At 49.5% G+C, this 18,062-nt stretch overlaps 1 protein-coding gene across 10 annotated transcripts in view; it reads right to left on the minus strand.

Moving 5' to 3' along the window:
* ZNF618 (zinc finger protein 618) overlaps nt 1–18,062 on the minus strand; it is a 166,887-nt gene that overhangs the window by 82,902 nt on the left and 65,923 nt on the right. For all 10 annotated transcript variants that reach the window (XM_087752809.1, XM_087752801.1, XM_087752808.1 and 7 more), the window contains exon 2: nt 14,186–14,229. In XM_087752809.1, coding sequence (XP_087608935.1) covers nt 14,186–14,229 — 44 coding nt within the window. The remainder of the gene's footprint in view (nt 1–14,185; nt 14,230–18,062) is intronic.

An 18,062-nucleotide genomic window follows, 5' to 3' on the forward strand; every position in this document is an offset into this window, starting at 1 on the left:
AATGGTTTGAGACTGGGAAAAGATACTTTATGACTTTGCGAGACCAAACAACTTCAATCCGTTTCTCACGCCAAAAGGAAGACTGAGAGATTATTTGATTGCAGCATATTATCATCTTCATGGGGAGAAAATACTGTCTTTCCTTAATTTGGCAGGGAAGAGTAGAGTGCGAGCTCATCACTGGAAGCTGGGACCGGTTGAAATGAGGCATAAAATATTAGCACGGATGGTGGTCCACTGGAACAACCATTTTCCAAAGGATGCGCTCAGGGAGAACAAATCTCTCTAAGTCTTCAAACCCCGAGTATCCGTATCTGGCTGGCCCCAGGTTACTGGGCTCAGTGCAGATGTGCACTGGCCAGATTTGGTGGCCTGAAACTGTCGGAATATATAAATTATTAGACCAGACCAATGGACCCTCAAAAACTTTGCTCTTCACGCCTGCTGACTTTCTGGATCCCTCTCTGCCAAGAAAGTAACTTCCCGGCTGGGCTTTCTGCGCGTAGCTGGGACCTAAACCTGCAAATACTGATTGAAAGCAATACTATTCCTCCGACAGTGCCCATATGTTCTAAGCCTGAGCAGGTACTTGGTGTACAGAAAGACACCAGCCCCAAATATTTTAGCAACCGTCTTCCGCATGATTTCATAGTACGGAAGCCCTGAAAGGAGCCTGTTGATCCTCTCAAAAACAAAATAAGCAGAACAATAAAAAACATAGCACCACCGGATTTTTACAACAATTTTACAACAAAGAGACCTCCTCTGTCTTCAGATGTTTTCTAGGAGAGACGAAGGCAGCAGCCAGCAGACGTACCCAGGCTGCAGAACGGGTGCAGACGTACCCGCGGCATGTGGCAGGGCGGCGAGCCCAAACCCGGCACCGCTCCCCGGCGAGCACCCCGCCACCGCGTGCACTGCCCGCTGACCCAGCAGGGAGATCTGCGCAGACCCACGTCCCGCGCAGATCCCAGGGAAAGAGCTCTAAGCTGGGGAAAGGGCAATAAATTACAAGCATTAAGATTTTTTTTTTTCAGCTTATATGTATCTATAAAAGTAAAATATATAAATGTGTGTGTTCGTATATGCACAGACACACACATATATACGCATGTACACATATAAGAAGGGCCGACACTCGTGTCTCTGGTGGCATCCCCTTGTCGCACCCAGCTCCCACCCCCTCAGCTCCCACCCCCTCTGCCACGGCAGCCCCGGGACGCGCATTCTCTGCTGACACCCTGAGGTGCCGGCGTTTTATTGCATGAGCCAGATCCTGTTCCGCAGCACCGAGGGCCCCAACGTCCAGACCGTGCAAGCCAAAATGCAGGAAACACCATCCCCGAATGCAAGCTTTGCTGCTGACCTGCGCCAGGCTGGAATCAGTCCCACACCACCTGAGAGCAGTTTTAGCTACCTTTTTCATGGGCATTGCTGTTTCACTTAAGAAGGAAGAGCTGTGTTCTCACATTGCTCTTATTATTTCATATCTCACAGAGATTTTCTAGCCGCTGGCTGATGTCAAGCTTTAGCCAAACGTCAACTGCAGACTCTCTCCAGCTCAATGTCCAGAGGAACACTGTGGCTTTGCAGAATACCTTAAAATAAATGTAATCAAACAGGAACACAGTCCCAGCCTTCCTTCCTTCTCCTCTGGATGTGCTACACAGCGGCAGAGGATCAAGAAGACTCCGATTGCTTCATACGATGCACGAGAGGAGCATCACCAGCTGCTGATAGCAGCAAGTGAAGGCGATGGACCCCTCCTACCTTCCCTGCACATGGAGAATAATCTTCCTCACCTCCATCCTTACAGCCTCCAAGGGCCTGACAGACAGACTGCACAGGACAACTTGTCTGAAGACTACAAAATGAGATCCTGACAGGAGATGGGATCGACTCTTACCAGCCTCTTGCTAGCAGTGAGAGAGCGCAGTCCCCAACAGCACAGCGTCGCAGCAATCATCACTCACACAGCGACTGTCCAGTGACAGTTCAATCTCATTCTGCTTGGACGCTGCAACCAAAAAGCTCCCCAAGCGTGAAGGTGGGTCCCTGTCCAGGCCAGGAGGCACAGGGCTGACAGAGAGCTGCTGCTGCAGATGGCAGAACACCCAACGGAGCAGCACTGAAATCCCTGGGAGCAGGTCTGAGCTCTCAAAAAGCTGGGGGCTACACAGCTTTGGAGAGAAGGCGGCGGCAGCAATGGTGGAGGAAGCTCTCCTAGCAAGAACTAGCATCACTTTTTTCTGGTCCCACATGAAATCCAGTTAGTGCTCCTGTGGCTAGAACAAAACTAGGATCAGTCCAGGCTTCTTGGGTCTCAAGCTCAGTTACCCAATTTGCTGAAGTGATGCTGTGCCAACCTGGGTGTAATTGCCCCCAGGGTGCAGGGGGAAGCTGGGCTGAAGGAACGATCCTCAAGGGACAGCAGAATTCGAAGCCTCCTGGTTCAGCTGGGCAAACAGTACCAACATCACAGAGCAAAACAGGAAAGAAAAGGAAATTACTGACACTGGAAAACTTCAGGCTGGATGGAGAGGGGTACATGCACAGCCACAGCAGAAACAGGTTTCATTTAGAAGACAGAGCTCACCACAGTCTCCATCAAGCATGGCATCAAGCCAGGAGGGAATACGCCCACTGACTCAAGAGAGGTGACCCAGTAAAGCACCATTTCTTTACCAGCCCTTTGGTCCTTGGATGTTGCATTCCCTTGCAAGCCCATGACACTGCACTTGCTCGGTGGTGTGCTGAATTTTGCCTCCCCTGCTTCCGAGCAGCACAAAGAGCCTCCAGTTAGAGATGAGGATAAAGCAGCAGCAGATCCAGAACATGCTGCTTCTCCAGAAACTCCCCGAGAGCCATGGTGACAGAGAACATGCTGCCTGGTGGAGGGAAGAAATGAGGCCCCAGCACCACCGTGCCCAGACCTGGTTCTGTGGTTCCTCTTCCGCTTGCAGCACCGCCAGAGCTGACGCACAACTGCCAGAAAGGTGTCAAAAAGAGGATGAGTAAGAATAGGAGTGAATTTTTAGTTCTGCAGATCCCAAGGCTGGAAGCAAGTGTTACTGGTTTTGGGTGGGGGCATACAGAGAGAAGAGGACTATGCAGCTTCCAGGATGTCAGCTAAGTCAAATATCGGTACTCGGTCCTGGAAGCAGAAGCACTCCCCAACACGAACCATGAGGTGACCACGTCCCTGAGCGCCGTGACAGCGAGGCACGGAGCTCACAATGTGCTAACACAGAGATCAGCCCCGTCTTCTGAATTCCTGTGGGGCACTGCTGGGTGACACACTGGTACCAGTGAGGTGGTCACAGCCTCCACTTGGTGGAGACAGCAGCACACAAGAACCAAGGGAGAACCTACCACGAGTCAGATCCCCCTCCTGGGCACCTGCACCCATCCCTCTCATGGTGGCTCTGAACACAGTCCCCAGCCTCATGCCATCGCTTTTCTGGGTGAAACAATGCAATTTTACAGTGTTCAAGTGTGGCCTTCCAGGGATCACCTGCAGTTCCCTCTGCAGGTCCAACCTGCATTTAACATCCACGGCGTGATGTTCCCTGGGAAGAGGGCGTTCTTCAAAGCAAGCACTGTTTACACAGGACAAAAACTTCTCGGAGAAATCAGACCAGAGATTAGCAGAGTGCACAGGCACAACTGGCTTAAACCCCACCTCCTTCCACAAGGTGCATCTAACTTCTTCTCCATCTCTTTGAGCTTTCCCGGGGAATACCAACCTCCTTTACTGTTTAATGTCTCGCCTTTACTGAGTTGTGGAGCTTGGCAATCCAAGAGGCTCTTCCTTGTCAGGGAAAGGAGACAGAAGGCTTGGGATCACAAGGCTCACGCTGTCACTCAGTGGCATCCCTGGTTGCTCCTACAGGTGAGGTACTGTTTCACTTTCAAGAACAGACTCTATGGATTTTAAACATTAGAGGCAAACAAACATTGCACTTGCATGTATCACTCCTCTGACTAAGTAGGCCACATAGCCAATTACTGTATTACCAGCTCTGCCATCTCACAATGCTCATTTCAACATTGCTGCCTGCTTTGATCATCAGACTTTCATCTTCTGATGACGTTACGTCCACTTTCATGTCAAATGCAAGCATGTGAAGGCAGAAGAGATTTAAGGAGGCCTTGATGAATACTCATCGTGGGGAACTGAAAAGGTAGGGGTAAAAATGGGTTCCTCGACCCATTTAGGTCCAGCTTCGCTTGGTCCTACACCCACAATAGTTCATGAAAGCCTGAGGCTGTAGCACGGATGGATGATGCAGCAAGGCAACATGGACAAATGACCAGGCCAGAAGTACAATTTTGACTATAAAGCTGAGCAGCCTGGATGATGCCTCACCAGCATCAATGCAAGGAGAAATGCAAGGGCAACGCAAGGAGCTCTTCCAGACGGAAGGACAGAAAGGACACGGCTGACTGTTCACACCGGTCTCCTCTGCACGCTAACGCTACCCATGAAGGCAGCGGCCCCCCGTCCAGCCTGTCTCCTGTGGAAGAAGGACAGGAGGAGAAGAGGGTGCAAACTGAAGAGCTGCAATGTGGGGCCGTTTTCATCTTTGGAGAGCGTTTCTTTCTGGCTGTGATAAGCGGAACCGGCAATGACTGAAAGCAAACGGGGCCCGTCAGCTGCTGCAGCCAGAAGAAACTCGCGTTTGCAGTTTGCTTTTTCTGATCTGGAGTAGCATTCTCATAAATAATGAAAGTGACTAAAAGCTACTTAAAAAACACACACTCCTCCCTTACGAAAGAATGAGAAAAAAACCCAATTATAAAAGGACATTTCTTCCAGCTAGGAATAATTTGTCATGTAATTCTCTGAAGACAGCAACAGAAACATGCATGCTCTGTGCTCCCTTTTGAGTGATCTGTGATTGCATATGTACTCAGATGGCTTCTAATGAGGCTATTTTTATAGCACACATCCTGCTGAGCTTTTTGGGAGGGGCAAAGCGAGATCAGTGGAGAATCAGTCTTCAACGTCAGCTCCTGTGTATTTTCTCCTCAAAAGGAGAGGAAAAGGAAACAAATGTGGAGGAGGACATACCGCTCTGAATCAACACCTACAAACAAAGCTCTTCCGCCCCAGCAGCAAACATGGAGCATCTTCAGTTTTTCCTGGACACCGCTCAAGCTGGAAGAACCAGAGGTCCATCGTTAATGCCTTGATGACATCAGTGATGGTGATACCCAACTCCCCCTTGGCAGAGCACGCTGTGTGCCCATTTACACTGCTGAAACACACCCTTGTACGGTCCCTGGCACGCTCTTCTGGTCTGGACAAAAGAGGTTCAGAAGAGCACAGTCATGAGGACCATGCAGTGGGCACCTGAAGGAAGGTGCTTTGCAGAGCCCACCAGGACAATATCATCAGTCGGATGTTACAACTTGTCTTCTTGAAACCAACGTGCAGTTGGCTTGTCCCATGCCAAATCAAAAGGCCTCAGCTGTCACAAAGGAAAGGAAGCAAAAAATGGGGGAGGCTGAAACTGGGCTCAATTTACAGATGTCTGCCACGGTTTTAAAAGAATCAGAAGGTCCCTGCCATGACTGGAGCTACGGGAAGTAGAATGGACAGAACCGATGTAAATGAACTCTCATTTTACATGGAGATGATGCAAGCAGAGACGGAAAAAGAAAGATGTAAACTGAAAATCTGCTTGTCTGATAAATGAGTTGTGGTGGCCTTCCCATCCCCTCCCCATAGCTCTTCTTTGCTCCCTGGGGCAGCCCAGCTGCATGGGCACTGTGCCTTACACCAGGAGGAGGGAGGTGGAGCGGGTCAGGAAGCAGAGGAACAGCCTGGTGTCCTTCATCAGGGACATCTCTTTTGCAGACATTACTAGGCAAAAAGATTTTCAAGTTCAGGGTTAAAAGAGAGAAAAGATAGGAGCTATTTTTTCCAGTGTTACAGCGGAGCACTTTGCTTCTAGTCTCCATGCCTCCTACCTCAGCTTTCAGATGTTCCCTCACAGACTTGAAAGCCAAAGAGACCGACCTGCTCATCCAACCCGACCTCTGGTGTCACAGCTCACAGAGCCGCTCCTCTGTCAGAACTGCATCTGCAGCCGGAGCCAGTGCCTCTTCTATAGAGGCTGGCTTGCTTTTGGTGCGTGAAGTGCTGGAGTAACCATCACATTTCTGGGTCCCTCCTCTGAGTAATTATTTTCCAAAACAGGTGCCGTACCTCCAGCATGGATTGCTGCCTCTGGCCATTGGTTTGCTGGAAAAGAGATCCTGTTACTGGGAATCTCCTCTCCATAGGAGAGAACAACCTCTTCTGCTGCCTCTTGAATGAAGCAAAGCAAACACACTTTCTTAATGTACACTGTATACACACTAAAACATGCCTTCTAATTCTTGACTCTTTCCACGAACGTTTGGGAACGTGGTCCACATTTCGAAGCACGGATACCGAAGCAGGACAAAGTAAGCCACCAGCACTCTTAATAACACACAGGGTGGCAGCGCGTGCTGGTGCACGTGTCTGAAACCCAGATTTGCACTTGGTCACAGAGTTGTACAAGGAGTTGATGGTCATTCGTGTTCCACCAGGAGATTTCAGTTCGCTTCACAATTCCCACTTCCCAAGATGCCACTGCGTATTCTCAAAGAGTGGGTTTAACCTCTGAAAGCAAACAGTGTAGGAAAAACCTGTTCGCTTATTTTCTGAAGTTATTTTAGGGAATGGGAACTCCTTCCTCCATCAGTGGTAGAGGAGTGAAGACTTGCTGAAGAACAGAAAAAAAGAAAAAGCTGGTCAGAGCTTCAGGGCATCTTCCACGTCCAACATGCTCTTGTGAACCTCATGATTTAAGGACCTCACGGTCACTGCTACATTGCCAGCGTTACTTCAAATCTCTGTACTTGTTTTGTCTGTGGTCCTATAGGCTGTATCCTTGGTTGATCAGCTGGTTTTCTTCACAAGGCTGGTGGATCCACTCTTTGCCATGCAGGACTTTCTTGAACGCCCTGGTCACTTATAAACTGACCAAAATAAGCTGAAGCTAACCAGGATGAACGCGCAACTCTCGAAGGCTGTGAGGCCCATGCTCCAAATCAAGCAATGAGATTTGGGGATGTCACACTAATTGGGCATGCAAAGAAAATTTCTGAGGCAAGAGAAGCAGCCCCGAACCCTGTCCTTATCTGGGACACATTTAAGTTTTCTGCTTTCTCCTCCCAAAATAAACTGAAATCAGAGCATGAGACCACATCCTTCTGCAGGCAGAAGTGTAACAGTAACTGCCATTTAGGTTTTCCTGCAAGAAATTTGCTCAATAAATACCAACATTATTATGGAGTTCATAAATTTAGAAGGCTTTTTAGAAGACAGATGTCTCGAGTAGGATCACTACCTGCCTCTAAGGGCAGCCAGCTCTTAAAAACAGAGGCAACAGCTTTCAAAAACCCCAAAATAATTAATGCAAGACTTGGTGGTATGGTGTGGTGTGGTGTCAGTGCTAAAATCTAGGGAAAGCAAACAAACAAAGCAGCATACTTAATTTTTGCAACTATCTTGGTCTACTAAAACACACAACCTTTCCCGAGAACAAACACCGCTTCAGTTAATGTAAGAGGAATTTAATCGTGCGTTCATTCCTCCAGGGATGCTCGGCAGCTCCAAATCCTTCAGAAAAGGTAAACTACAGGACCAAATCAGGCTGCCTCTCCTCTAGAAATTAAACATTAAAATACAAACCAGAACAATAGTCGAGAGCCACAAAGAATTCCTAAGGTATTAGCAAAACAAATTCCCTACAGTCCTTATTAGGAATATCTTGAGGATGGTTTGAAGAGGGAAGTCTAACCAAATATAAAAAAAATTTGGCTTATCCAACAAAAAACAAACGCGCACTGTTTGCCAAAAGCAAAAGAATTCAGTCAGATAAAAAATGCGACACACAAATGATGCAGGTTAAAAACTAAATTTAAGATGATAATAGAATAGCTGCCAGCGTCTTTAAATTTTCAAGCGTGGAAATGTCAACAGAGACAAAGAAATTCAGGGAAAAACAAAGAGAACAGATTAAGGATTTATATCGGCGAAAGAGCTTTATGTTGCTTGACTAAGAAATGACTGAGGGGGTGACAACTGCCTGCAAATGTCCATAGGTCCCCCAACACGGCCACGGGAGCCTACGCCGGACTGTGCCATCGACCTGCCGGCAGCAGCGTGGCACAGCACGGCCGCACGATGAATGGGATAAAATGAGCAACGGGAAAAGACGGACAGAAAAGGAGTCAGGACCTTGGGACTGGGAAAACTCCACAGCTGGGGAGTGATACAAATGAGGTGGCAGATGTCCTGTCGCTGGAGATACACACGCATTTAACGTAAACAAGCTCTGAGGCTCTACGCCATTATCAGAACAACCCCGAGCTGGGCAGGAGAGGGGGTGACCCAAGGAAAACAATTCCCTGGTAACTCAGCGGGGCAGAGGACATTATAGCCACGATGACTCAGTACTTCACGGCTCCAGAAAGGGACGTTTCTCCACCTCACACCACTGGAAGCCCTCCGAGGCCCTGGCATTTGGCAAATCGGTGTGGATTACACAGAAAATATGCCGGTCCCACGGGAGCCAGGATGTCTCTGAGTGCTGTTGTCTCTTCGTATGTGCGTATTTGACCTTCTTTCGGGTTTCAAGGAAACCTGCCTGGGTTTGCCACAGCTTCTGCGCTGGTCGCAGTACAGAACTGAACTATCCACTTCTCTTAAATAGGCCAGAGGGGACTTTTGGGGGGGTTTTGTGCTGGTTGGTTGGTTTTTTTCTTTTTGAAGATGGCTGGTGAGAATCCTTCAGAGAGCACCACGGCTTATTAAATACCTTGCCTAATTATTAATAGTTTTCTCTCTTTCTGACGCAGGATGAGTCTGAAGCTCTTCACGCTCTGGGACTGAAAATCCCACAGGTGGCCCTTTAAAGAAAGGGGAAACAATTTAAATCATTTTGCTTCTTGGAAACACTCAGCCCTTGGCCTGTCCCCATGCACATCCCTCTGCGGGGTGTGGAGCCCTCTCCCGAGGTTTGGAGGACCACAACTTGCAGCTTGGGCACGCACGGAGGTTGTCTTCCCTGAATGCTGGGGACCTGGTGAGGCCTGGTCAGCTGGGAGAGGAGCCTGCAGAAGAGCGGGTGCATCCCAGGGCAGACCCTCCCTTGGGTTATAGGCGCTGCTAGGAAGGACGTGTCCGCAAAGGACAGAGCAAGCAACGTGGGGAGGAGAGGGAAAGATGCCACCAACGAGGCTGGAAAAAGGTGAACTGAGGAGGAAAGCAGGTGCAGCCATTTCTCAATACCTTCTCCTCCAGCTGGAAAGCCACATCTGCTAAGATAGAGACTGAAACGACCAGACTGCCTAAGCACCACGGCTTGGTCTGGCGTATCGGGGAAAACTGCACCATGTCAGAGCTGGGAGACTTCCATGTCCCAGCCTAAAGCACCCACTGGACAGGCTCCTGCCTGCACAGCGCTCTCCCTCCCTTCAGGCCAGCACCACAGAGCCCTTCTGCTGGATCTCCATCTCCAAGAGACCTTCCACCCTTTTTGAAACCTCTACCACAGCGCTGTTAACGCTGCGGTAGAGACGGGACCCATCTGTGCCCTCACAGCCAGCTCACAACCCCAGAAGGTCTGGGATTTTACCTCTGTTTCGGGAGCGGAGCATGCTTTTCTGCACAGCTACATCTGTGCTGCGAGCGGGTTCCCCGGCTGGTGACAGCCCTGGTGCAGACGGGGGCTGAGCTTCCAGCTGGCTCCGTTCCCTCCGCAAACAGATGCAGTTCCTATATCAGGGTCTGATTTATTCAGCAGGAGTCTCGCACATTAAGCGTAGTTAAGTCTGAAAACAAATCTAATGACTTTAAAATAAATAGCCAACGGAGGACTTGAAACTAAAATTCTTCCTTCCTCTGACACCCACCATATAAACAATAATAATTATATAAAACCGTGTCTAACACATGACTACACAAGGCTCTGGTGACCAAGAAAAGCACACGCTGCTTGTCAGACATAATTGCACATTTGGTTTTTCAATTATTTCTTGTCAAGATCCAGAGCCCACCATCTGAACGCTGACATTAATTATTGGTAAGTAGTTAGTTTTACAATAGCGTTATGGAGACTCCCAACGATTACCCCGGGGTCTGCGCTCCCGACGATGTTCCCACACTGCCCTCCGGTCCCTCCAAGCCCTCCAAGACGGTCACGCAGACTCACACCAGCGAGCGATACCAAACCTGGTCCACCATGTGCAGAAGGAGCTTCAGAAGAAGCTTCAAGAAGCTTTCCCGTAGACAGCAGCGAGGTAGCTGATCCCCAGGCAACGTGCCTCATCCACAAGAGCCCACGTCACCCGCTGATGCCATCTTCCAGTTGAGTCCCTCCTGAGCCCCACACAAGCAGCCGACTCTTGGCGACCCGCTCCAACAGCTAACTGCCCATCATACAAGAAGAAATCCTGCCTTTTATTGGCTTTTAATTTGCTGCCTTTTAATTTTGTTGACTGTCTCTTTTTTGTCTCGCAAGAGGAAGAAAGAAGTCTCTGATCTACCTTTTCTGGAGTGTTCAAAAACACGCACAGCTTTGTCATGTTGTCTCTTACTTGTCATCTTCTCCAAGGCAAACAGCCATCTCTCTTCTACCTCCCTTAAAGGAAGGGTTTTTTTCTGTGCTTCTAATAATTCTCTTCACTTTTTCAAATTTCCCATTAATAAGCATTCAGCGAGGTACAGGAACCACACACAAGTTAATAAGGTGGGAGAACAGTGAGTGCTTTCTGCCACCGCTAATTCTCAGCTGCAAACAGCTGCACGCGCTGAACCGTGTTATTTCAAAGGCAGCAGACAGCCCCGATCAGAGCTGTGGGGCTGATAAGATCATAAAAATCCTGTGCCTTCAGAGCTTTTAACATTTACTTGAAACGGAATAAAATCAATTCAATACAATAAATAAATAAAAATAGGATCGACCCAATACTACAGTCACCACATTAAGATCAAACACGCTATAGTAAAAAAAAAAAAAAAAAAAGTTGCAGAAAGGTAAAGTTGTCCTGGCAACCTTATTTTGCTTATATTTTTACTGATCTAAATTAATCGTTAAAAGCTTCCTCAATAGTTTGCAATTAGCTTGAGAGTTTCAAGCAGCAGCAACTCTGAAAAACATCTACCTTGTATCTCCAGCCACTAACAGCCTCACAGATCTCATCAAAGCCAAATTTGAACCTTCAGTCACTGACAGAGCTTTCTTGAAATATTAAATTTTTATTCCATTTTATTTTTTTTTTAACAGATTTGGTCATTTTCCGTTTTTTGACCATCTTTTGTTCAATCAGGTAGATGCTGAAGTGGATTTTGCTTCCACTTTTCTACAAGAAAAAAGTGATGGCCGGTCTCACGCTTCTTCTCTATGCACGTATGAAACAACAGTGACAACGGAAGGACGTTCTGCCGCCCTGACGGGCGCTGGGGTACCCGTCTCAGGGAAGGCCATCGCTCCTGCCCAGGAGGATGCTCAGGCGCTCGGCCCCGAGGGCACCTCCCGCCCGCCCGGGAAGGGAGGATGCCCACAGGGGCACCCCAAAGGGTCAGCTCCCACCTGGAGAATGCACTCACCCACCTGCTCTGCAAAACCCTCTGGCGAGAGCTACAAAACTGAGTTAAAAGTCAGAATAAAGAATTTAGGGGAAGGAAGTGATGCCTGGCTCCTTTCCCCTTGCTCCTCAGCCTACGCCCAGTTTTCCTTCCAACGCTTCATTCAGGCTAACTGCCAGCGTCCCGAGAGCGAGCACTGCTGGGCCACGCTGACGAGCCACCCCAAAACTGGCAAAAGAGAAGTTTTCCTCTGCGTAAGACCCCCGACGCTGGCCGAAACCTGCCTGCCCACCCTTCCAACCCTGCCGAGCCCAGCCCAGCGGGACCCCAGAGGCGTTCAGTGCAGGGCAGTGCCAAGCTGCCGGTAATGAGGGTATTTCATTGTGAAACGCCAACCGGCAGAGCCGGGGCACCGGGCAGGGAGCGCGGCTGTTGCGGTGGGGAGCACTCGGTGCACGTTCAGCAGCAGGAGGGGAGGGGAGGACCCGCACAGCAGCGTTTCAGAAGAACGGAGCGGGGTTTTCACGTGGAAGGATGTGTTTCACCTGATGGATAAAACTTCAGCAGCACTTTCAAGTCTCCAGAGGGAACAGGAGGGTGTTCTGGCATACGGTTAGCGGAGAGACGGTATCGCTGGCAATGCAAAGGGGAGGACCTGAAACACCGCTGGCGCTGTGAGGGAGGCAGGCAGCACTGGAGGGCAGCGCTGGTGCTCGCTGCTTCGCTGCCGAAGGCTGTGGGTGCCCAGAGAAAAGTCTTGTGTCCAGCAGCGGCAACCAGCAAACCTTGCCTGGGTGCACCAGCAGCGGTCTCGCTCCGTGCAGATCATGACAACGCGGAGACAGTGGCTTCTGCCACACCATCACAGCTTCACTGCTTGTGCCCCCGCGGCGTCCAGGGGCTGCCCACGCCGCTGTGCCCCCTCGCCGAGGAAGGGGCAGGTGATGCTGATGGAGATGATGCCAGGACAGGGTGCAGCCCGCCCTACCATGCCAACTTGTTTTCCACAGCAGCCCAACTGGCTCCAGTTTTCTGTTGTCTGTCTGCCTGCATGCTGATGTAACCCACAAACATGCCTGAGGTGCTCGGCAGTCCCCTCAACGAGCTGCGCATTGTCCCACCACGTGATGGCGCCTCCTTGACCTTCCTACCATCTTCTCCACTCTCGTGGATGTTTCTGTGCTCCGCTGCAGCCTGCTCCCCTTCCTGGGCCACGCGCTCCCCTCCCTGCTGCATCTTAGCATCGCCCCCATTTCCAGCCTGGCATCTCTAACCGCCTACATCTCCACCTGTTTTTACCACAAAACCTTTTAAACCTGGGAGATGAGTTTGCCAGTTTGCTCATGGATGGGTGACAACCAGGAACCAGCTTCGAGCACTCACGGGACGAGGTAAATCCGACTGTCACCAAAGCCATGCTTTGCTCCCAGCTCCCATCACTTCCCCAGCACATCAACGCTGCTCTGCAGAGGAAACGCAGCTAAAAGGAATTTGTGCCTGCTGCGCCTTCTTCCATGCTTTCACAGCTCTGGACTGGCTCCTCTGGATACAGATGTTGGACGGTGGATGCTGCAGGAGACTCTTCCAGCAGGTCCCCCTGACTGCTGGAAGCACCCATGCGAGTATCACCCACCCTCCACGGAAACGCAGCCATCTTGGATAGGGGCAAGCCGCTGCGCACCCAATGCTGTTGGGTTTTGGGGGCTGCTTTGGTAACCCCAGCACTGGTGCAGCTCAGCCAGGGCTGGACATTCCCCATCACCTGCTCAGCCCCGGCTGCCGGCTGCTTCTCCGGGGATGGAGAGGGACCGAGGAGCACCATCTTTAGTGCTTTCTAGCATGCCCAGCAAGGTAAGCCCTACAGCATCAGCAGGAGATGGAGAGCCCACAGCACAGGGCAGACCCAGGCTCAGCACCTCCCTCTTCTTTGGGCCGGGCTTTCCTCCTGCCGCTCACGCTGGGGCTGCGCACCGCCTTCCCGCACCGCGCAGGGATCCCGGGACACACCAGCTGAGGGCTGCCGTACGCCCCAGACACCCCGCACACCAGGGTGGCAGCAAGCGGGACGCCTGGAGCAGAGTCCCCTGCGTGGGACCTGACGTGTCCTGTACCCACCAGAGCGGGTGCGGCAGGGACACCCCTTAGCGGGATCAGAGGGGGCTGGGGGACACCCCCCTCCTCTCCTCTTGCATGGGAGCAGGGGAATCTGCTCCCAACCGCCGCAGCACAGCCCAAGGTCTCCATCCAAGAACCTCATCCTGCGACGGTCTTTGCACCACAGTGTGGGCACAGGGCTGGGGGGACTCCCCTGTACCACCCCGCACTGCATGCAAACCGCTCTCCATGCAGCCCCCAAGGCCAAAACAATCCGTCTTCCATCTGTCTTTTTAGCAAAATCCAAAAACGGGTGTACGGACACTGCGCTCTGACAGCTCCCAACTCATCCCTCTCGTACGGTCGCCCTTCGCCACCCATCTCCGAGACGGACAGCCGCAGCCGAGCAGAGCCGCATCTGCCCCCCGCGTCCCACCCCAGCAGAGAAAACCCTCCACCTACCTGCTGGAAGAGCTCCTCCGCCCACTGCTGTTGCTCTCGTCGGCCTAAGAGGGCAAAAGACACACAAAAAAAAAGGCTGTTTAGGTTAAGAAAGGCAAGACAGCCCTCCAAACTCTCCCTGTTAGCATGCTGCACCCAAAATACCTCTTTTTTTTCCATTCTGAGTTACACACAGGCCCCGTGCTCAGTGTCGGTGGGACATGCGGTGCACTGAAACCCAGGTTTCAGGAGGCCAAGGCAGGATTTCAGACCCAGCCCCGCCACGGAGGCGACTTTCTGAGTCGATTCCCTCCAGTTGCTCTCGTGCAATTGTTTTATTGCACTTCACCAAAGTTTAAAGTAACGATCCCTCCTATGCAAAAATATCCCCTGCAATTTGCAAGAGGGAAATAAGGCAGAAATTCACTGCTGTGTCCAAGCTGAGATGGCCTTGCTCCCGGATTAGAGGGGCAGGTCCAGCGCACCTCCCTTCGTTAGCGAGGAATTGCCTAATTGAGCCCCCCCGGGCCCTGGGAAGGGGCTGAGCAGGGAGTAACGAGGGTCTCCTCCTTTTTGCCTCCTTCCCCTGGCTCTCTGATGAGAGGCTTCCTTGGAAAGACAATATTATTCCAAACCCAGAAATTTTATTTCTGAATTTGTGCAAATACAAGTTAAAAAATATTAGCTGCATTTCACATTTTGTGCAAATGGCAGAAACAGGCAATTCATGTGCAGCAGGATGGGGGCTAGCCAACGATTTCGATAAAATAAACCCTTTTTTAATTTAAATGCTAATGCACTGAATTAAAATTTAATAACTGAGGAAATTGAAAAGCCGAGCAGGAATATTGGAAATAAATCCAAGCAGAAACAGCTGAAATTAAAAATTCTAGAGAGTGGGAGGATAGCAGCTAAGCTGTCTTATATGATTACACTTTTTTTTCTTTTTTTTTTTTTTAGAACGAAGGGGGGAAGGAAAAAAAAATCCTATCTTTGGCTGGCTGTAGGGCAGTAAATCGAGAGTGCTGTGATTTATTGCTCAATTTTCCTGAGGGAAAAAGGCTTTCTTTCATGCTGAAATATTTCATAAATTTCAAGCCAGCATAAATTCTTAATTTAAAAGTTATGGAGGTCACATTTAGTGCACTGGTGCAATTCTGAAATCTTAAAGGAATAGCAACCAAAAATTGCAATTCGATTTTATTTTTTTAATTCTGCGTGTGAAATTTTGTTCAAAGAGAATCTCTGAGCTACGTAAAGCAGGAACACGTCCTGGCTTCTGAAGGTTTAAGAAATCCACTGGAAATGAAGAGATAAAAATCTAATTCAATTACAAAAAGGCATTTTTTTATTATTATTATTATTATTGTTAGCCACTTGAGGAATTTCTGTTAAAAAATTTCCTCCCTCCACTGCCTGGGAAAAGCCAGAAGGGAGGAGCTGACAGTGTAATTGCTTCTGTTAGATCTCCAATCTTTTGTGAGCACCGATATGTTCATTTGTTATACAGCTGTTCAGCTACAGAAAGGATGTCAGAGCACCCATAATTCAAAGCAATCAATCAAAAATTAATGATTTGTCATGCTTACACAATGAAAAAAAGAAAAAAAAAAAAAGCTTTATGGGTTCCTGCAACTGGTAGATTGCTCAAACCTTCGGGGCATTTTCTAGAAGATTAGATCTGTGTGTACAAAAAAAAAAGGGGGCGGGAAAAAAAAGGGAAAAGGAGACAATATACAGCCAGGGCAGCAACCTTGTGGGGTGCTGGGGCATCGGTGTTAGCCGAGATCCCCTAGCGATGGGGAACACTGCAATTCCCCTCCGCTTAAAGCTTTCTGCACAACCCAACCTCGCAAGCCACCCTGCCAGCCACATTCCCCAACCGCAGAGAAATCGCCCAGGCTCCTGCAATTATAATTCCACACGAAAAACGCCCGCTGAATATAAAGGTCGCCTGGACGAGTGCTCGTGAAAGCCGCAAAATACAGACGCCAAAGTTAAAGGCACAGCCTCGACTCTGCCATCACATCATCTGCGGGACCACTCCAGCCACACCACCAAGTGTTACCTAAATATTACCAAAAATTAAAATATTTCAGTTCAGGAAGCACGTAGCCAACCTCAACTTTGGAAAACTGTCTGAGATTGCAAAGTTACTCATCCTCCATGTAAGCAAGAACTTCTTTACATATAAATTCATTTTGGGAACACGTCGTGCAGGGATCGTGCTCCCGCTATGAAGTGTATCAATGTCCCGATGCCGTATTTTATTCCCGGTTATGCACACGTGATAGCTGGTGCCTCTGCTGTGATTTACCACGCAACCTAACGCAAGTATTACTCTGTGAAGGTTCATGCATGTAATTTATTTTATGTTCCTTCTCATATTTGTATGTGGAGTTAAGTGAATGAATTGCTGGAAATAAATGACGTGGTGACTGCAGCCTCTGTGATTCCCAACCACCACCAACCGACTGCACGGCACCTTCCGCAGCCAATACGCAATTTTATTATTTACTTCTTTTCTTGTTTACCTTCCCCGTTCTGTGTCTGTCTGCCCTGCCTCGTTTCCCCTTTTTGTCTTTTTTTTTAAATTATTTTTTTTTAAATTCTTTTTTATAATGCCATTTTTTTGCTTTTTGACCTCTTTTCACGAGCAATTCATGGACTCCCCTCTCTCAGGACATAGCACACACCAGTGCAAAGGACAAGACGTGCACGAAGAGCACAGAACGGGAGGTGCAATGGTATGACCCCACCAGCGTTAGGGAGTTTATTTTTAAAAGAAAAAAAGAATAAAAAGGAACCACGAGAGGTAAGGGCTCTCACTCTAGATGGTTTCACATCAGCCAAGATGCTCTTGGAGAGGAGGCATCTCCTGGGCATCTCCCATGGGGGACACACTCGAGAACCACCGATGGACACGGACAGAGTTGGCACAGTTGTTTTTGCGCTGCTGCGAGCCCACGGCTGACTTCTTAGTTTGGATCCATTAGACCTAAACAGCAAGCCAAGTCTGAACGAAACCAGATCTAGCTGTCTTAAAGGTTTCTGGATGCTTAAATAAGCCCGGTCTCACCAAAGGTGCCACCAGAAGACACCTTCATGCACTGCTCCAGTTTCCAAACATGCAATTAACTGGCAAATTTTCTGTGCCAGCAATTCGTCTCGGTTACAAACTCTTTAGGAACAGCTCTGTTTAGTTCAGCACTTGTGCAGTGCCAAGCACAGCTTATCCCAGCCCATCCTAAGGCTGCAAGGTGATTTAATCATAAATCACCACCACACACTACCTGAGACCACGGTGTGTCCAGCCAAAGCACGGGAAGATAATTTCCTCTGATTGTGCATGGCATGCGAAGGTGAAAAAGCATAATAAAGAAGTGCCACGGTGTTCTCCTCAAACTTTGCAAAATAAACACAAATACAAGCTTAACAGAAAAGGAAATATTTCAGCAAAGTGTATGGAAGTTGACCTAAGTGAGCCATTTGATGTCCCTCAGCTCTCCATAGAAGGAGGCAGGGCCACCATGGCGTGATGCCCAGGACCCTGTTAGGCAGCTCCAACCCTCAGCAACCGCAAAGCAAATCTCAAAAATAACCTCGACACCAAAACCGACGGACTCAAATGGGTGGACGTGCCTTTGGCGCCTGGCCTGGTGGCAGCACCCGCTGTGCGGTGGGATGGGGCCGCCCAAAGAACCGGCCGTCGCACCCGGCTCGAACCCCCGGGAGCAGCCCGGGCAATGGCCACCTCAACATTCAGCAGGACATCTCCAGCCTGCCACCCCACCCAACAGCCGACCTCCTCCTCTCCCGCTCCGCTCGGGGCTCACCTGCAGCACGGGGAAAAACTGGGTGATGCGTACACGTATTTTTTCAAACCTGGCTGAACTAA

The sequence above is a fragment of the Nipponia nippon genome, unplaced genomic scaffold (assembly GCF_047370975.1).
Source record: "Nipponia nippon isolate SJK-2023a ecotype South Korea unplaced genomic scaffold, ASM4737097v1 scaffold_16, whole genome shotgun sequence".
Lineage (NCBI taxonomy): Eukaryota > Metazoa > Chordata > Aves > Pelecaniformes > Threskiornithidae > Nipponia > Nipponia nippon.